We start from the raw sequence: 21638 nt of genomic DNA on the forward strand, positions 1-21638 counted from the left end.
TCAATTATAGAAGGTAAATAAATCCCAGAATAAAAAAGAAAAAAGAAAAAAAGGAGAGGCTGGGAGCTTACGTTGCCAGGGTGCTTGGCCAGCCTGAAAACGGCCCTCAGCCCCTCACCCAGACTGGCCAGGCACCCCAGTGGGGACCCCCCACCCTAAAGCGGGTGTGGACAGCCTGAAAATAGCCATCAGTCCCTCACCCCGGCTGGCCAAACCTCCATGGGGTGAGGGTCCCCACTGGGGTGGACATCCTCCGAGGGGTCCCACACTGCAAGAGGGCATAGGCTGGGCTGAGGGACCCCCCGAGTGCACAAATTTTTGTGCACCGGGCCTCTAGTTGTGATAATAACAACCTGTAACATTTCTGAAAGTGTTTTATTTACCTTTACTTTTTTGATGGATTTTGACTTTAAAAGTGCTATTTAATATGATTTCACTTAGTACATATTTAAAAAATAAAGAACAAATTGATTTCATCAACATTATAGGACATTATAATATATGCATGCATAAATTATGCTGCTAAATCATACATTGGGCTCCAAAGTAAGATGTAAGGTTAATTTAGTATTATTTTTATTTAATGTCTAGATTCTCCTTAAATGGAAAAGTAACAGGTAATAATTTCCTTTCAGAATTATGTATTTTCCTCCTGAACAATAATAAGCAATTTAAGTCAACCCCAATTTTCATTAGCCTAATGGAAAAGCTATATTATAGTAAAATATAATATTTTGACTTTCTCGATAAAATGGAAGGTTTATCACTGTTTTTCCTGTGGAGAATAATTTATATACATGTGTTACTAAAAGTTTATTTTAATACATACACTTTTGAAATTGACCTGAAACTCTGGATCTTAAAGTTCTATAGTTCTTGCTGAGTTTCTAACCATTGTCTTCTTTTCTTTCTAGAACCTCTTTTGAATTGCATATATCATAATACATATTTTTAGTATCAAATGGGATTATATTTCAATTCTTGATATTTGGATTCTGTCAAACTCTGAATCACAAACGTTTTTGATGTAAGCTCCTACTTCTAATAAGGCATGATAACCATCTGCTCAATGTTTTTAAATTCTCTTTGCACACTGAAATAACAAGATTTGATCTGATATTAATGGAATGTGCCCCGAGGGCACAACAGTTTTATGATCTTATGTGAAGCTGTGTTTGTCTAACTAGAACATCTTTTCTCCTTGATGATATTCTGATATGTTTTGGTAGGTAATTTCCTTTGCTGATGTCCCATCAATGGAATAATTCTCTTTAGTTATTTTTATTCTGTTGCCATTATAAATTTACAGAAATCAGTCATGAATACTTTATATACTTATTTTAGTCTGATTGGAAATAAAGTACAATTAATTTTCCAGTGCTCTGGTCCAATTTCATTTTATCTTTTCTTCTCTTATTCTAGATATAAGAAATGGGACTTACATTTATTGTTAAGTATTTTAATATGTACAATATTGAATATTAACTAGGTCTTTAAATAATCTTATCAGTGTGTTACTTTGGGTTAATTTTATTTATTAGTCATACAATAGAGAAAACATAAGAAGGAACCCTTTTTCTTTTTCTCTTAATAGGTGAGGAAAATTTCTTTGTCTTTAAACTAAAAGTCTTCTGAGTTAACAGACTTTGAGCTAATCTTCACTGACAAAACAAATCCTTTAATTCAAGAGATGGACTGGTACATAAAGTCATGTAATCCAACCCTTTACATTCTACATGGCTAGTGGCCATTCCTCCTTGTCTGTCCTGAAGAGAATTTACTACCTCCCAAGAGATTCCATCCTATACGTTCTTTCTGACTATTATTCCAGTATATGAAATACTTGATAATGAAGATGACTTCCTATAGGGGATCATCTCTGACCTGAATTTTAAGACCCATAGGAAATACAGGAGTTATTCAAGTGATGGGGAAGGAAGAGTACCGTAGGCAGAGGGTTCAGCAGCAATGTAGGAAACTGCAGCCTGTTTACTGTTGATGAAACTAGAGAGAAAGCTAGGAAGTGGTGAGAGGGCAAAGGTAAGCCTGGGTCAAGTCAAGCAATGCCTTTCTATATCACATTAAGGAACTTGAATTTTATACTTTAGGGGAATGTTGATCAATGAAAGGTTTCAAGAGAAGGGATGGTGTGCCTATACTTGTATTTTAATGAGAACTCTTGTCTTTTTATTCAATGGCTAGTTTCTCCTGAAATGGAAAAGTGGAGGGTGGATTTGAGATGGAAAAAGGCTAGAGTGGGGAAGAGCAGTTAGGTTGTTGCAATGGTCCCATTAAGAGACTATGGGAACTCAAATTATGAGAGAACAATATGGATGTCAGGTTTTAAAATACTAGAACTGTTGATTGAAATGGAAAGTATGCAGGAGGAAAAATTCAAGACAGAATCTTACTCTGAGTTATTTTGAAAATGATAAGATGGTAAAATCAAAAGTAGGAATGGATTTAGGGATGAAAATGGTCAGATTGGAGATACGGTATATTGCGTGTTGGGGAAAGGAATGGAAATTTTGAATTTGGTTTTGTAAACAGAGTTTGAATTGGCAGCAGGATATTCAGGAGGACAGTGGGCAGATGAGTCTTCCATTCCGGGGCTCAGAAAGAAAAGTCTGTGCTGGAGATACTGGATGTTAATCCCTTGAGAGTGGAAGAGACCATGTAGTGATATGATAAAGACAAAGGCTAAGGACAAACCATGACAAATATCAATTATGGGATGGATGGAAGAAGAGATACTTAAAAAGGTGACTAAGCCTAATCAGGAAAATAGAAAAAAAAAAGAACTAGGAGTATTTGGTATTACAAAAGCCAAGGAGTATATGTGTAAGTTACCATAATAGGAAATTTGGGGGCAGAAGACTAAATGGATAGTAGTGTTCAGTTTGGAGTCCTCATGAAGGCAGTGTTTTTTTCATTTATCCTTTTTAATTCCTGGTTAGGGTCTTATATATAATGTCACACTTTTTTCTCTAAATTAAATAAATCTTGCTCTGTGTCCCTGCTTACCAAGGTGAGCAGAAAGTACAGTACTGGTAACTTTTCAGATCCTTTTAAAAATATCTGCAGTTTAAAGAAGTCCCACATCTTGGAGATAAATCCTCATTCTGTTTTTACCTGTATCCTCTTCTCCTGTTAATGCTTGAGTGATTGTCTTCTGCCGCCTCTTGAAACATCATTTCAGATGGTGTTGATTCACAAACTTGGGAGCTTCCCAGGTGAAATCTGAAATTGCCCCTTACACTGTAGATTGTTAGGTGGCAATTTTAATAAGCAAGGGAACTTACAAACAAGGTTTGACTTCAGTGGCTGCAAAATGAGTAGATCTCTACCCTGCCTGCCAGAATCTTAAAGATTATATAGCGGTCTTAACTGGGTTAAGTCCTGTGTACCATACAGATGGCCTCAACAACACCTTACACTCTCAAAGCTGTATTCTTGCAGAATGTGCATCCCAGCACAGGGGAGAGAGGGAAGAGCCTCTGATTGCCCAGGTCCATTTCATGGGTCAATTGATAGTCAAATCCTCTCAGTGACCTTCTCCAGCAGTGGCTGGGATCCTAGCAGGTTGTTGTGTTCCTAATGAAGGTGGGTGGCTGCCCTACTGGCCTTACTCCCTTGGGTGGGACTAGCTCAGTCTCCTTACCTGACTTCCAAGTCCATGACCCTTGATACATTGGCCTTCACCAGCACCCAGGGAATCTACCACCTTGGAGGCCTCAATCTTTGTGTCCTTCATGAAGCTAGAAGCCCTCACCTATCCAATCCTGCTTCCACAACTTCCCAGGAGTAGGGCTACCCCCACCTCTTACCTGGGAGCACAACCACTTCCATTCCTTCTCTGCTGAAGTTGTTTAGTTTATGTATTTGCTCAAGGCCTCCTTGTGAGAATCACTACTCAAGAAAAGGGACTCAGAACTCAGGCTAAAATCTGGGAAATGCTCCTTTCCATTTTTTTGCTGTTGAGAACATAGCAGCAAAAAGCCAAGAAAATGAAGTAGTTTCTCCATAATTTTCTTGTGCTTGCCTAACTCTGTCTTCCATAATATATGTGAGCTCATTATATATTTTTAATATGCTTTTATACTTGTAATCTTGTTAAAATCTTATGACATATTAGTGGTCCTAATCTTACTGTATTTCCAGGGGGGAGTCTAAGTTGTAGTCCATTTTAGTGGACTTGTAGCAGTTTTTGTAGCTGTCAGTCTCTGCCCTCCAGTCCTCACCTCCAACACATATATAGGTTTGTGTTCCACCTTAATGCTTATGATTGTTTTAAGATTTATATTCCATGACCTTGACCATATTGAAGGTGACAGTTCATACAGTCCAAGATAGATTTTACTAATAACATAAATATACACTCAGATTTATAAATATGACTGTGATTAAAATAAAAGTCACTTATGACCCTGTCAGAAATGTACTTCTCTTAGTGATGTCTTTGACTTCTGCTGACCTATAAGAACTATTTTCACTCAGGTATTTCCTGAAACTCTTTCTAAAGGAAAGTGTTATAAAATTCTGAATTCCGTGACCTGTAGGAAAGGTGGCATATTGATTTATTGCCCAAACCCATACACTTAAGAAAGGAAGAAGGTGGTATTAATAATTATGCCAGGACAACAGTTATAAGCTACTATTGTCCCAAGCAAACCAAATGTATGGTGACGCTACAGGGCAGAGACAACACCTTTTCATGTGATATCCTCAGATTAATTTTAAAGTTCTCGGTTGTTGTGATTTGACTTCATATTTGGGCCATACACGTTCTGGCCTGAAATACTGCAGCGCTTTCATTTTGTGCTTCAAGTGAATTTTAGCCAAGTTAACCTGCCCTTGTGTGCTAATGACTCTAATGATGGACATTAGTACCAGTGAGCTTGGCAAGGACAGCATAAATGGTACTGTCACATTTCTCTTTTTATTAACTGTCTCACTTCAGCCAGTGTATAGTTAATTCACTATGTTTTATTTGCAAAGCACTCTTAAATCAACAGCATTATTCTCTGACTTTTAAAGTACATTATTAGTGAATTTTTTGACATATGCATATGTTAAGAGGGAGATTCACATTTAAATTTTCAAGGAACTCTAATTGCTAGTCTCTATAGTTCTTCAAATAGGTCTTGGTTTGAAGCTGAAAGAACTCCCAGCAAAGGGAACTTTGAAAACTGAGAGTTGATGGGTCTAAAATAAGGTCAAGTTTTCAGCAACTATCCAAATGATGATGGACTTCAAACACCTCCTTGCCCTGCTCACAGCACCTAGAAGAACCATGCTGGCCTGTACTAAGCACATTAAATATTTGTTCAATGAATGAATAATATTCCTTATAGTTTGCGCTTCCATATTTATGACATGTATTTTTTTGTTCTCAAGCATTCTATGCTTAATATCTATTTATGATACTGCTATCCCTGTGTTGTATGGAGACTTCCCTGGGCTTTCCATACTTTTTGATTCAATTAATCCAATCATGTTGTAATTTGCAGGGCTAGTTTCCTTTGCTTCAGTAGGAAGTTTTCTATGTTCTTCTTTTAGTTACAATCCACATTCCCCCCGATGTTCAGATTTGCCCTTTGCTTTTCTTGTGCAAGCCAAGAAACCAGATGATGTAACCAAATCTCTCTTTTTGCTCTATTTAAAGTTTTAGCTAGGGTAATGTTTCTGTTAGCCTGGTTTCCAAATGAAATCTAAAGTGCTGTTTTAATAAAAGTGAGGTACAGGGGAAAATCTAGCAGTTAAATCTTAAAAGATCTTTCTATGCTCAGTAACCTACAACAGAGCCACTGTCTATCCCTAGAGAGGCAATTTCCAGATGGAGATTGTGTGTGTGTGTGTGTGTGTGTGTGTGTGTGTGTGTATTCGTAACTTTGTCTTATCATGAATAAAATGAGAATATTTTCTCTAATGAGAAATTCTATTATAAAATTTTAAGCCTACCCTATTTTAATTATAGTTTCTATACATATACAATCTCCTGTATCATTATTTACATACACTTTCTTAGGAATGGACATAAGTATAATAGACAAACTTTATCTTAGGAGAAACCAGGTTGACCTGTATTTATGTTTTTTACCTGTATTTATGGTTTTTCATCTTCCCCACCTTTAAGGGACTGATGCCCTCATTTCTATTCTCTACCATTAATGTCAAAGACTTTTCTGAACTAATTCTGATGTCAATAATTTTTACTTTAGTGTTCTTCTTAATGCATTTTCTCCTTGAAATATTTACATTTTAACATTCAAAGTTTAGCATTTATCATTGTAACTGGAATTTTAGGTCTCAGTGTGGAAACTATGTTTTGCTGGGAGCCACACCAAACTCTGTAACACATGCACATGCTCCCCCCCCCCCCCCCCCCCCCCCCCACAACACACACACACTTGTGTACATACTTGTACATGGGTATGGATATTTTAGCTAAGAGAAAGGCTGAGTCATCTCTCTCTTGTGATAGAGACTTTACTTTTATTTTAAGTTTCCATGCACCTTCAGTAATTGGATCCTCACATAAGGGAGGTCTGCCTTGGTTTTATTGTCTGGCCAGTGTCGGGAGTGGGTCTCTAGAAGCAAAAGGGAATTGTATGGAATTTATGCAACGTCTTTACCATTTGTCTTAAGTAGTTTCAGATGAATAAACCAAAAACATATTTGTGAAATAGACTACAGCAGGTAGGTACTATAATCCATCTTGTTTTCATGCAGCATATTGAACAGTCTCTGTATGCTAGATTCTCATGTTAGTATCATTTGTTCCAGGATGATATAGGGGTTGTTTTGGACTTCATCTCTGAGCAGCAAAAAGGACATTATATAGTGATTTCACCAATAAGTCAGTCTTACAGCAAAGACTTCAGAATGTAGTGGGATAATAAATATTTGATAAAACAAAGCAAAGATGAAAGAATTTTGAGTTATGATATATACTGACTAATAATATTTATATTTCAGGTCAGTTACTCCGGTTAAAAATGTTTCGAGAGGATCACGGGTCGTGGATGACAATGTTCTTCAGCACGATTCTCTTTCTCTTCATATTTTCTCACATATACAACATGATTCTTCTCATGGATGGGAACATGGGGTAGGTTATAGTTCTGTTTTCTACTGTGGTGAGTGTTATGTTTGAAACTCATAAGAATCCAGAGAGAATTTCTTCATTTTTTAGTAGGCTAAATGTCCTTTATAAATATTTTACCCTAAGAAGGAATACTATATGCATTTTCTTAAGACATTTCAAGTATTTTCTCCCAGAAGCTTTTCACAATACTTACCTTGTGTTTCTTACTCTTTAGGTTCTCTGTGAGGGTAGTTTGAGGGTAGCTACTAATTTCATTACAGTGATAGAGAGTCTGAGAATCAGGAAATCTTACTGAGTTGTTTATACTCACTAGATTAATAAGGCTGGGTTGAGCTGAAGGTCTCCAGATTTGCAATTCCATTGCTCTTCAATGCCTGGCTAAGTAAAAGTGTTTGATGCTGGTGGCATTAAAAAAAACCCACCTCTCTTGACAGTTCCAACAGAAAGACCTTTGTTATAAATGGATCGTTTTAGAAGTGGCCACCCTGTATGAAATCCAGGGTTGTGATCTATACTTATCTAATCACTAATCAAATCACCATGGCATGAAGAAGTGCTGCCAAGTAGTTTGTTGATTATTTTCACCTTTCTCCAGTTCTTGGTGTGCTCTTGGTAAGTTTGAAGGGCAGAAAATAAGGAGAATTACTAGGTCTATAGTGTTAAGAATTAGATTAGTGACAAGAATAAGCTGCTTTTGATATCTGTGGTGCACTGAAGTAGTTCATAAGGAAGGTGTTGATCTATCCCCCCATAGATTGGAACGCTGGGTTATATCCTTTCCTAGATACAGGTGAGGCAAGCTTGTCGGCCAGTTCTATAGTGCAATTACTTTGATGTTATATGTATGTCTTAGCCACCACTGTTCAATGCTGAGAGGGATAGCTCAATTAAAATTGTGTTTCTTTCCCCCACCTTTAAAGGAGATGAATAGTAAAGGGAAAGCAGGTATTTCACAAGTTTTACACTTTCATCTATACTAACAAGGGGTACATTCAAGAATGTGATTTTAGATCAAATGTTCAAGCTTTAAACATTAGAATGCTTTGTCTACAATTATTTTCTGAGCTTTAAAAGATGCCATTTCTACTGCGTCTATTTTTAAATGGTGGAGTTTTACACTCAAACGCACAGCTACTCAGAATAAGCCTCAGCTGCAGAGCTATGCCTGTGATAATGGTGCTCTTGGAATCACCGAGCACAGCCAAAGGTCTGGACCTGTAGTGCACGCTCACCGCTGGAACCAGAGGGCAACGGGACCCAGGTCTAACGTACATTTTTTTTTAAGGCTGCTGCTGCAAATAACACATTAAATAGTATATAAAATATATCCTTTGCTCAGAAGTTGACTTTTCATCCAATTCTATTTTTAAAAAAGATGGAGCTAATAAACTAACCAGAAGTGCTTATTCTGAGGGAAAAGGCAGATTTAAAAGTAATGAATTAAATGCAACAATAGATAATCCCTGGCATGTTGTAAAGCACTCAATAGCTAATAATAAAACTCATCTTAATGTGAGCCACCAGTCATTGAGCACACAGTACCAGGCATGAATTGTCTGTATTAAACCTCATGATGACCCTATGCAATAAGTATTTTTATTATCTCCATTTTACAGAGCCAGAAACTGAGGGCCAGAGAGGTTTGTCTAAGGTTACATTATAATTAAATCTGTATTTTAAGCAATAATAGAGGACTTAAGCTATTAAGCTGTGAATTCTAGTTATATAGCAGGCTTTTTGGCTAGCAGATTTGATCCATGGTCAATCCTGTTGCTCACCATATGCCCATTAGCCTTTCTTTACATTTTTCTCACTCAATCTGAATTTGAAAATTGAAAGACAAAGGAGGTATGTGCAGGAAATAAGAGAAGAATTAGTCTAGAATTTATGTGTATTGATCTTACCTAAAATTGAAAGTGATTTTCTTTGATTCTCAGACTAATGACAGCATTCCATATTCTTATGCATCTCTTGTACTCTTCATCAATATGCCTCATCTTTGTTGGAAAAAGACCATTTACTGAAAAGACATCTTAATGGTGCCACTTAAAAAAAAATCCAAAGCAAGGGATAAATTATTTAGTTCTATAGATAAAAAGAATTTAATTTGTATTTATAAAAGACTAGAGGCCCAGTGCATGAAATTCATGCACAGGGTGTGTGTGTCCCTCAGCCCAGCCTGCATCCTCCCCAACCTGGGGCCTCCCCCTCACAATCCAGGACCGCTGGCTCCTAACTGCTTACTTGCCTGCCTGCCTGATTACCCCTAACCTCTGCCTGCCTGCCTGATGCCCCTAACTGCTCCCCTGCCTGCCTGATCACCCCTAATAACCTCTGCCTGCCTGCTGATCACCCTAACTGCTCTCCCCTGCCAGCCTGATTGCCCTAACTGCTCTCCCTGCTGGCCTGATCGCCCTAACTGCTCTCCCTTGCTGGCCTGATCCCTCTAACTGTTCTCCCCTGCTGGCCTGATCACCCTAACTGCTCTCCCCTGCCATCCTGATCGCTCCTAACTGCCTCTGCCTCTGTCCTGCCATCGTGGCTTTGTCCAGAAGGTCGTCCGGAAGATGTCTGGTCTAATTAGTATATTACCCTTTTATTAGTATAGATTTGTTGCCAACTTTTATGACCCATGCCAGTGAACACTTTAAGGTAGGAATGTAAACTTGGAGCAAAATCAGTTCTAGAGCAAATGGATACAACTATGCTTTGGGGATTTTCCACGAGGCTTTGCCTCATCCTTTGTAGGGAATGATGGAACCAGAGGGTGTGGAAAGGACAGTAGGCACAGATATCACAGTCGACTGCTTTCATACAAGAGGATTGTTGGTGGTAGAGGAGAGCTCAGGATTCTTGACGATGAATCTGATGTCCACTGGGCATTCCAGTATACTCGGGTTTGTGGATCTCTCTAGGAATATTGGTCTAGAACTATTTTCTATGATGGCTAGACCTTCAGGCCTACAATGAATGGGTGTAGGGTTTCCAAGAGGGAAAAAGGAGTTTTCCTAGAATGATTGGCCTTCCTTCCCACTCCTTCCCCCCATTTTAGGAACGGGTGTAAATTTAGACTGAGCCGGAGCCCTTTGATTCCTTGTTACAAAGAACACAATTCCTAGGCTTATCTGACTAGAACCTCAAGAGTGTTAGCCAGAGCTAACGTGATAAGAGTCAAGTTGCCTGCTCCTGGCTCTCGCAGTACAGTGACTTTCCTGGAGTGTGCACTAACTCTTACGCCTTTAGCCACCTGTGCAAACCAACAGAGAGGCAGTCAGATGGAGGGGAAAGAGGCCAGTTGGCTGGCTGGGCCAGAAGGGACTGAGGTTCATGTCATTCGTATTTCCTACCACGGAGGGAAGTCTCCTCTTACCTTTGATTCTTTCCATCTCTCTACACCTCACACCACCAAAATGCTGCTATCACAACTTCTTTTAGTCTTTCAGTCACCAGGACCAAACTAAATTCATCTTTCTATGAATGTCTGAGCTGTAGGCGAGGGTTCTGCTGTAGAGGGCTCTGATCCCGGGCAGGGTTTTACATGTAGACGCTGTATAAACAACTTCCTTTTTACAAGGTGGTCGACTAGGTAGCCTGAAGCCTGTCCTAATACAAAATCTTTAGAAGTGCTGGAAATAGGATGCAGCCAACAGACTCTTTTTAAATGCGCGGTTGGGCTTACCCAGAGGAAGGGAAAAACCCGAAGCCAGAAATGAAGGAGGACCTGAAAAGCAGGGCGGTGAGCCTGTGAAGTGACACTTGAGACAGTGACTTAGGGACTTGTGTTTAATTCCTCTGTCAGGACCAGAAATAAGGACTTGGTCTCGTATTAAGTGAGAAATTGAAACAGAAGCCCTTGCATTAGGTGGCCCTGAATTAGAAAACACATAACCACTAGCACAGGCAGCATCTGGAGAGCTTCTCTGACTTACCCTGGATATTGGGCGATAAACAATAATCTTCCATGGAATTCATAACCGCAGGTGTGGCTTTTTTATTTTGATATACATTTTCCTTTTGATTTTAGATGCCCTCCCCCCCCCCCAAACAAAACAAAACAAAACAAAAAACAGCAAAAAACAACCCATCCCTGGCCATTCTTTTCTCCTAGTTTCAGGTTCCTACTTCTCTCTGAAGCCCCTTCCCCAATAACTTCCAGAATTCCTCTGGTTTATTATTTAGAGCAATTTAGTTCCCTTTCATCTCAACTTCTGTCCATGGCAGTTTATCTGGGGTTTTTCCTTTCATAGCCGAAATCTTAAGGCATTTTCCAATCAAAAGCACCAGTCCTCTGAGATAAATGTTGCTGCCTTCTCAAAATGCCACAGCATTTTGAGTTTATGTTGTTTTAAAAATAGCAATTGTCCTTCACCTTTTGATTCAACTGATGTTTATCTCTTAGGAGAGAGATAAGAAGATACTCAAAGAAAAGGGCAAAAAAAGGGTTTTCTAATCATCTCAGTTCAACAGTCTGCTGAGTCATTTACATACAGGGCTGAAAGTGAGATGATAATAGGAAAGAAACAAACATGAAATCATTTCTTTCCCCACAGCCACGGGACTTTAGTAAAAATTATTCTAAATAAATCCCTCTCCTAGCTTTTAAAAAAATTTCATTTGTGTTCAGCTAGCTATCCTAAAGCCAGTCTATTTAGAAAATTTCTATTAGGTAGAAATAAACAGAGGTGTATAAAGTACAGGTTGAGGTTTTTCTAGGAACTGACACTTTAAACCCTTTTTGATGTCATCTTTCTGAAGCACTTCTTAGTCATGGAATTTTTATAGCATCTACAGTATAAAGCTCTAATTCAAGAAAGGCTTTCCTGATGTTTTCAAATATCCCAGCTCCCCACAGAATAATACATGTCTTATGTACTGGTATAAGGAAGGAAGCCCGTGTACACCATATGTTCATAAAAAATTCCGCAAAGAGCCACTTGATGGCAGCAAAGGGCATGTTTTCAAGCACAGAGAGCCTCACTGTATTGTCCTAGGCAGGCTTTCTCCTCAAAGAAAAGAATCTTCCAAATTTCTGAAGCTTGGTGTTGAAATAGTTGTGTTCCTAATTGTTAGTGGGCTTCTTTGAAGAAATCCATGTAGTGAGCTCTATAATAAGCACTTACTATTTTATGATGTGTTTGACCCCCCTTTTATGTTCTAAAACAATTTTAAATAATAGTATATATAACCATGTTTGTGCACACATCTATATGTTATAGACTTATTTCAGTGTTACAAGGATAACACCAAGGAAATTAGACACTTGACTTACTTATAAAAATTCCTCTATGAATTAGAATTTCCAAAGACTATGTAGTATTTTAGGGTAGGGTATGAGGAAGCTGATGTTTTCTAGTGTTAATGACAAAAAGAAGGAGTTTTATTTTTCCTGATACAAAGCCTTTTCCAGAGAAGTTTTACAAATATTAATTAATAAATAGGTGTGTGTTAAGTATTTTGGGGACCAAATTTGAGAAATAAGACAAAGTGATTAAGGAAATTTTGAAAAATGTATTAGTATTCATAATCAGGGCCTGAAAAAAATCAAGGTAAGAATTAGGTGGTGGGTATAGTGAATATGGATTAGACTGTCTCTCTTCTGTTACCATCCTGATCAGTGTTAGTAAGAGCTAATGTGGAATGCTCATTAAACGTCTAAGGGATATGACAGGAGGAAATATTTGAAATGGACACTTACCTAAAGTCTAAAATGAGTGGTTTCTATGTACAGAGGGGACAGCAAAAGGAACCGCATAGACTTGTCTGTGGGCTGGAGGGAATTATTCAAGATTTCATGCTTTTTAAAGTCCATTGTGCCCAGCTTACTTAGGCCTTAACTCTGATACTCTTAACCTCATTTTTAAAAGAATGCCCCACACTTCAGTCCATCTCTGTGTCCACACATGGTATTAAAAAGGACTCTCTGATTTATAGCTTCAGTTTCTGTTGCCTGAGGTATAGATTTTAGCACATTATTTTTTCCCAAAGCTGAATTACTCTTAACTGGAAAAATTCAGGGTGAAGTTTTACTCCAGGCAGTATTGTTCTTTTTACTAAGTTTGCTATTTTTGAAACTTTCACTGATGTTTTCAGAGTCCTTTCTCAAACTGTTTTGCTCTGTCTAGTCACCACTGATCTAGAAGTAGAAGCCCTGAAACATATTTTTACTGTTAAGAACTGCGATGGTCACTTGCTATTGCTTTTCAAGTACACGGTTGGTTGACCTGCTTCCACTCTGTACGCTGACAGCTTCGGTCTAAGAAAGGAATGTTTGTGTGTTTGATTCTTTGTTTTCAAAGGTGCTAAAGTTATTTTGGGAAATAGCAAGAAAAAAATGAAATAGTCTTTAATAATGTTAAACTATACAATTTTGGTCTGAGCTATACTGACAAAATTGTTGACGTACAAAGATATTAATTTAGATCAGTGGTTCCAACCTTCTGGTCCTTTAAATACAGTTCCTCATGTTGTGACCCAACCATAAAATTATTTTCGTTGCTACTTCATAACTGTAATGTTGCTACTGTTATGAATCGTAATGTAAATATCTGATATGCAGGATGGTCTTAGGCGACCCCTGTGAAAGGGTCGTTCGACCGCCAAAGGGATCTCGACCCACAGGTTGAGAACCACTGATTTAGATAGTAGTAAATGAAAATAAGAGTATGGTATTATTTTCAAAGCGATGGGTATATAGGGATAGGTAAAGAATAGAGGCCCTGGGCAGGGTTTAGGAGCTGGGGTGGGGAGAAAGCTTAGCTATAAATATTCATGAATCCTGGAAGTACTGAGTCAATGGCTGGAAAGCTTGATTGGGTGTTAATACAAGGCTGAATGCAAATTCTGCTGGAGTGGTGCTCTAAATAATTTGTTGGCTTCACTCTTAATTAGGCTAAACACTGACTTGCTTGTACAATTACTTCACAATAATAGCACAATTAATTACTAAGGCTGGGGGAAAGGGGCAGAGCTGGCTACCAAGAATGGGCTGGTGAGATGAAGAGCTGGTTACTGAGAATGGCTGAGTGTGGCCAAGAGGGCTGCCCCAGGGGGCACTGGAGGGAGGCTTGGTGAGAGAGAAAGGCAGGGAGAGAGAAACAGAGAGAGGGAGGGAGGCAGGGAGAGAGAGACAGACTTATTTACCTAGAGACATTAGAGCAATAGGGCACTGTTTACTGCTTTTAATACTAATGCTTTCACATTACTTGGTTGTGATAGTACAGGGGTAAAATAGCACAGCATATCTAAATTATCACAAGTTTACTGTTAGTGTTGTCTGAATTGAAGAAGTTTTAAAACATTAATGAAAGTCACAATCAATGTTGCACCCTTATTATTTTGTGGGAGTGCATTATCTGTACAGACTCAACATTGATTTGACACACTTAAGAGGTGTTCTGTTCATAGTTGCTTATTTCAACTCTGTCATTAAATAGTTCACCAGCTTTTACAGAGGGAAAATTCTGATCCAGGAAACAGAGTACCTGGCTTTTAGACCCATCTTAGTTATTCACTGGCAAAAATAACTCAGGAAAGCTAGAGTTTTCTCATTTTTAAGATATGGGTTGTGATTATGGGGTTGTTATTAGTATTACTATCATCATCACCATCATCTTAATCTGGAGGAAATGCATGCTTCTAAAGTAAAGAAATAAACTAAACTTAAGATTGCTAACAGTCTTGGTCATCATTAGCTTTGCTTTGTATGGAAGGTAGTGTGGCCTAGGAGAAACAGCATGGACTTTTGTCCAGACACCCTGGAGCCGTTGTTGGCAAACTGTGGCTCATGAGCCACATGCGGCTCTTTGGCCCCTTCAGTGTGGCTCTTCCACAAAATACCACGTGCAGGTGTGCACGTACAGTGCAATTGACACTTCGTGGCCCATGTGCAGAAGTTGGTATTTTGTGGAAGAGCCGGTATTTTGTGGAAGAGCCACACTGAAGGGGCCAAAGAGCCGCATGTGGCTCATGAGCCACAGTTTGCCAACAACCCTGGAGCAATGTGGCCCTAGATAAACTTCATGTTCTGAGCCTTATTTCCTCAAGTGTAAAATGGGGCTATTAGTACCAACCTTAGGGTTGTTGTGACAATCAAAGAAGACAATATATACTGAGCAATTGATATGGTGCCCACTGTTAATGAACTCCTGATAAATGTTAGTTGCTGTTATAATAATAGAAAATACATATTTCAGTTGCTCAAGTAATTTAGCTCTCAATAAATATTAGTTGTTATAATAACAACAAGTACTTTGGACAATATAATGACACTAGAGGCCCGGCGCACAAAATTCGTGCATGGGGGAGGGGGGTCCCTCAGCCTGGCCTGCACCCTCTCCAATCCAGGACACCTCAGGGGATGTCTGACTGCCTCTCGCAATCCGGAACCACAGGCTCCTAACCACTCGCCTGCCTGCCTGCCTGATCGCCCCTAACCCCTCTGCCTGCCTGCCTGATTGCCCCTAACCTCCTCTGCCTGTCTGATCGCCCTTAACTGATCCCCTGCTGGCCTTATCACCCCTAACCACCTCTGCCTCACCCCGCACCTGGGACCTAGGATTCCCTCCCTCTGGCTGGCCGCAGGCACCCAGGACCGGCGCCGGCTTCGCCCGGACTGGTCGCAGCCACAGGAAACCATGGGCGGGCAGTTTCGCCTAGGCTGCAGCCACAGGTGCCCAGGACTGCAGGGCGGGCGGCTTGTCCCTCTCTTGGGCCACAGGTGCAGTCGCTGGCGCCCGGGACCGAGGGGCGGGTGGCTTGTCCCTCTCCCGGGCCGCAGCCTGGTTGGTCTCCATTCCTCTCTCGCGAGCTCATTTGTGCCTGACTGGTCCCCATTCCTCTCTCGTGAGCTCATTTGTGCCTGGCTGGTCCCCATTCCTCTGTCCCCAGTATTGAGTGTCTGAGCCGTTAAGGCATGATGGTGTGATGTCCATTTGCATATTAGCTCTTTATTACATAGGATATGTAATTTATGTAAATGATGTTACATTATTGTCATACAACTATAATGATTATTTTTATTTTTGTGCAAAATGCCCAAATGAATAGCTATCACTAGTAGATTTTCAATAATTATTAATTTTCTGTGCAATAATTCATAATATGCAATATTAAATATACTTGAATTATGGAGTGAATTAACATATGGCATGCACAGCACCTGGTTCAAATGCTATTAGAATGCATCTTTATGAAGATACATACACTATTCCTTATTTTATTTTTAATCAATGAAAAATAAATATAGAAGTTAATACGGTATTTCATTAGAATTCAGAGGCAGAAATCAAACATATATTAAGTTACTAAATAGTTATTTGTTAATTTGACCTTTCTAAAAAGAGAGGAAAAATTTGATTGAGTTGTGGATGATATCATGGAAATTAATGATGTAGTGGTCGTGTGTGTGTGTGTGTGTGTGTGTGTGTGTGTGTATCCATTGTCTGTACACTATTTAATAATGAATATCTTTAAGTTCCATCTAAATTCATTTTTCCCCCAGTGGTGAACACACAGGAAATAATTACTTTCCCAATGTGAGGCTTAAGGTTAACCTGAAATTATATAGTTTAATTTAAAAAATTAATAAGAAACAGTCCAACCGTTGCTGAGAAAGTGACACTTCTGTGATAGTTTATCCCATTTGTAATCTAGTAACCCCATAGTTATTCTTGAGGGATTGATGAAAAACAGTAGAGTTCTATTAATAAAATACTTCATCATTCAAATAGTCCCCTGGTAAGGTAACATCATTGGGATACACGGCTCTGGCTGCTCAGTAAGGAATGGCTACAGCCTCTTTTACTCGTTCACACCAGGTCAAGAGGAGAATGCCTCGTTCATGGTGAAGAGAAGTGAGCGCACCTGTGCTCTCATTGGAACTGGTTAACTTCCGTCTAGTGCAGTTCCCTTAGGCTACCGCCAGGGGACTCTGACATTCTACTACTTTTTTTTCTCCAGGGAAGAAAATATGCAAACATACTTGATAAGTGTAAAAAGGCATGGAAGAGCATAATTCTATTTGAAATATTAAAATTACTTAGAAATTGGACACTCATAGACTGATCTTGATTTAAGTGACTCTTACCTAATTAAAAAATACTAATACTAATTTATATCTTTTACAATGAATGTTTGAAAGAAAGAGGGCATTAGATTTTTACTTATATTTTATAGTCTATGTAATTTAATTCTCTTGCCCTAAAATTCATATTTTAGAATATTAGAAGGATGATTCCCAGGTACTTGGCAAAGCATAAAATATTCAGTGTGCTGTGCAGTAACAACAAATAATATATATGCCACATATAAAATGCTTATATTCTTTTAGCAAATAATAATAGATTTTTTGCTTCAAGATTGTCTGTATCCTACCTATATATGCATATTGTGTTATTCTTAATATATCTTATATGGAATACTATAAATTATTCAATATACTCTTATTAGAGAATTGGCTGTGCAAATTAAATCTAAGCATCCAAAATAAATCACTGATGACAAAGTTATGTGTAACTACACAGAGATAAGAATTTGCACAGTGGTATATGTTCTGAACCTTACAGAGGCATCTTAATTGAATATGTGGATATACATAAAACTGACAAGCAAGCAGGATTTCATGTTCTTAAATGAACAACAGATATAATATTTCTGTTGGGATCATGCCAAGTTAATACAGGGCTCAGCAGAAAGGGGAATGCTAAGCTAGATCATTTTATTCAGCTTCTTAAAGAATTTAAGAAGAGGATGATGTTGACTATTTCTTCACTACATCATCTAAAGGTGAATCAGTTTAGTGCTAGTTTATGGAAATTCAGTGACCTAAACTAGTAAAGAAGCTAAGTTTGTGCACCGGTTTGGTGAACTGCTTCTAGAGAATTTACTTATTACACAGACCCTTCAGGCTTTTGAGGAGTTCCTAATTGAAATTCCTAATAGGCATGTTTCCTTATCTTTCTTAGGAGCAAGGTCTCAGATAGAGTAGGACTATCGACACTGTTGCTCTCACTGAGCTCTGCCTCAGTGATTACAAAACATTTTCTGATATCTCCTTTACACATCAATGACCAGTTGTAGTTTAAAGACTGATCTCATTGAGATCAAATATGTTTTGGGAGCTGATTCAGGAAGCGAGTGATGGACACGTTTGTCAGAGCCAGATAATGAGTGATAACAGGTTACAAAGACAAGAAGGGGGATCTAAGTAAAAGTTGGCAACATACCTGACATGGTTGTAGACTAAATTCATAGATTATTTAAGAATCAGCAACAAGATAGCGCTAAAATCAGAAGTTTTGGAGGATTTAATGAACACCATAGACCTTCTTCCCTAGCCTCCTAAATTTTGTGTACAAGATGAGGGAGTGTATAGACTTCATATTTAAAACCATTGAAGGGGGTATCTCAGAATTAAAGCCACAAAACAGAAGCTTCCAATAATAAGATCTTAGAACTATAATATATAAGTCAGGACAGGGTATAGTATGTCTCAGTAACAAACAAATCTAACAATTTCAGTGGCTTAAGACCACCAAGTTTATTTTTTGCTCACACTATATTTTCACTGTGAGTCAGATGGAGGGCTCTAATTCGAGGCCCCCTCCCTGGGGGATCAAGACTGAAGTAGCAGCTATAGTGTGGGAGGATAGTGGTTGGCCTTGGGTGGTCTCACAGCAGTAATTCAACATTCTGCCTGGGAGCGACATACTTCACGTTGCACAAATCTTTGATTAGAAGTAGTTATTTGGCTCCATTCAGGCACAAAGGGGCCGGGGAGTGCAATCATGCCATGCACCCAGCAGGGGGAGGACAGGACAGTTCAGGAACAACCACACTGACCACCCTCTGGGACCACTCAAATCACACTAGGAAGTGAAGATGTTCTTTCTGATAACTTACATCTCGGAGACCTTCCTATATGCAGTGCCCTTAACATCCTTCTCCACACAGTCTTTCTTCCCGTGAAGGGGATGTATAAAATGATTTTTTAAAAATGTATTGTAATGATGATTTGACATAGAAGGCATGGATGAATTTCACATCAAAATGCAATTTTTATTTAATTGTATATGGTGTATTCAATTGTATATTTGCTAGGAAAAAGGGGAGGTATCCAGGTTAGACACTGCACTGATTGGTGGCTACTGTGCTCCGGTTCAGTTCTTACCTACAGCTGGTATACATTCTGATTTGGTTGAATACATCTATTTCGGTTGGTACTTCTCATGCCCTGTCTGTTCTAAACACGTTGAATATCATCCTCCGTTAGTGGAAATAAATGAGTGAAGTTAGTGAATTCAGGAGAAAATGTACTGGTCAGTGGGACTTTATGAAGATATGAATAAAATGTATATTAAGACATAGGAATGATGAAGTATTTTACCTTCTCATATCTACAACATTGAGATGAGTCACGCACACAGCTAGATTTTGACCAATTAGAGTAGTGGATCCAACTGAGGCTGAACTTGTGCATGGCTCCTGGTTTCCCAGGCAACAGGGCTCCCTTCCCATGCTCATAATATTATAGTGTGAGTGAAGTTATAATTGGAGGTAGAGAAATATGTCTTCACATCAACTCCTACCTCTGGAAAAGTTAGGGGAGGAGTTTGCTAAAAGCAGAGGATGAGGTCATGATAAAGAAAGAATTTGGAATTTAAAACGAAAAGAAAAATGAAATTGAGCCTGAGCTTGATGGCTTCTGAGCACAGCACTGCACAGAGCAACGCTTCTTCCCTGACTTCAGTTAAAGCCAGAGTATATAGTAAATCGTGTGGTTGCCTATCTGCGTGATCTCTTCCGTCAGAGCCCAGAAAAAGCCCTGGCTCAGGAAACTGTGACCTGTGTGCATTGGCTTGGACCCGAGCCCTCTGCAGTGTATGCTCTGCCTGTCCCACAGGTGCCCAGGAAGCTCTCATTTGCCCAGGAGTCAAAACAGGCTTGCCCTTGATTTTCTGTGGAGTTGGTTAACTTTGTCCTTCCTGTTGTCCTTGAGTGTTATTAGTCCAAATATATCTTTTCAAATTGTTCACCGGTCTGGGCCTTTCCTGCTTTTATTAAATATATGTCAAATGTGCACTGCCGCTTGGAAGATGGAGAGACTGGGAGAGTCAGTAATGAGCATTTCACTTTTCCCCTTCTATTTTTCCTTTTCTGAACCTTTCTCGCTAGAAAAAGAAGAGGACAAGGAGTGCTCCCTCCTTTCCACTCTCTGTAACTCCTTGACCAAGTCCCCCCCGCCCCCCCAAAAAAAGATAAAAATTAGAAAAAGAGCACACAGCATTACCTAGAAATAAGATGATTTTATAATTATTATTCAAACCTGAGCACATTTGACAGTGAAAGGGAGTGTTAATAACAACACAGGAGAAAGGCATACATTGTGGTGTCCAAGGATAATTTAAACATATAGTTACGTTGCTTAAAATCAGTAGGAGATGCCCTAGCTGGTTTGGCTCAGTGGGTAGAGCATCAGCCTGTGGACTGAAGGGTTCCAGGTTCGATTCTGGTCAAGGGCACATGCCTGGGCTGTGGGCTCGATCCTCAGTAGGGGGCGTGCAGGAGGCAGCCGATCAGTGATTCTCTCTCACTGATGTTTTTCTCGCTCTCCCTCTCCCTTCCTCTCTGAAATCAATAAAAATATTTTTTAAAAAATCAGTAGGAGAGAGACAGGAGGGAAAGATGATCCATCTGGGAATGTTCCAGAAAAAAATGTTGGCTTTGATGCACACTGAGTATTCCTGGACATTTGTAACTAATTTATAGCCAAATTCTATTCTGATAAGGACCATGAGATTATTTTAAGATTCCAGATCTCATTGTTCTTTTCCAGGAATAACCTGTACCAGGTTAGAATGTAGTTAGAATTACTTCCTAGGCAAAAAATAAAGCCATAGGGATGCATATTTATAGTGCGTCCTCAGAAAGGGCCTTAGTGAGTGACCAAAGAATGGTCAAGGTTAAGAACTGACTGACCAATTTGATTTCATTTTCTGTGCCCATGGCTAGAGTTTATAAAATTAAAATCAATTTCATTTTGCTTAAAACAAACCTTATCAAACCCTGTTTTCTCACCTCAGATCCCAATAAGAGTAGAGTCCCTGTAATGTGAGAAAATGACTGTAACTGTGCAGTGGGCAGCTTCTGAGATGCTCCCAGTGACCCCCGCCTTCTGGTATGCACGCTCGTGGGCTCCCCTCCCTTTAGTGGCTGGAGTCTAATGAGTAGAATATGATAAAGTGATGGGATGTGAATTCCAAATTTAGGCTTCAGTGTTGTTGCCTCTCTCCTCTGTCTCTCTTTCACTCACTCTGAGCCCTTATTCTGGACGCAAACTGCAACATTGGGAGTAATATTATGGAGAGGCCCGTATGGCAGGGAACCTGTCCCTAAACAATAGCCAGCAAGGACCTGAGGCCATGTGAGTGAGCTTACAAACAGAGCCTCCCCAAATCAAGCCTTGAGAAGACTGTAGCCTCTGCCCACATGGTAATTGATACCTGAGCCAGAGGACCCATTACACTGCCCTAGG

General features: G+C 39.3%; 1 protein-coding gene across 1 annotated transcript in view; it reads left to right on the plus strand.

Moving 5' to 3' along the window:
• The window catches only part of TMEM117 (transmembrane protein 117), a 456029-nt gene that overhangs the window by 74993 nt on the left and 359398 nt on the right, over positions 1-21638 (plus strand). The window contains exon 3 of the mRNA XM_005881702.2: positions 6979-7111. Within this exon, the coding sequence (XP_005881764.1) occupies positions 6979-7111 (133 nt within the window). The remainder of the gene's footprint in view (positions 1-6978; positions 7112-21638) is intronic.

This window comes from Myotis brandtii, unplaced genomic scaffold, assembly GCF_000412655.1.
Source record: "Myotis brandtii unplaced genomic scaffold, ASM41265v1 scaffold686, whole genome shotgun sequence".
NCBI lineage: Eukaryota > Metazoa > Chordata > Mammalia > Chiroptera > Vespertilionidae > Myotis > Myotis brandtii.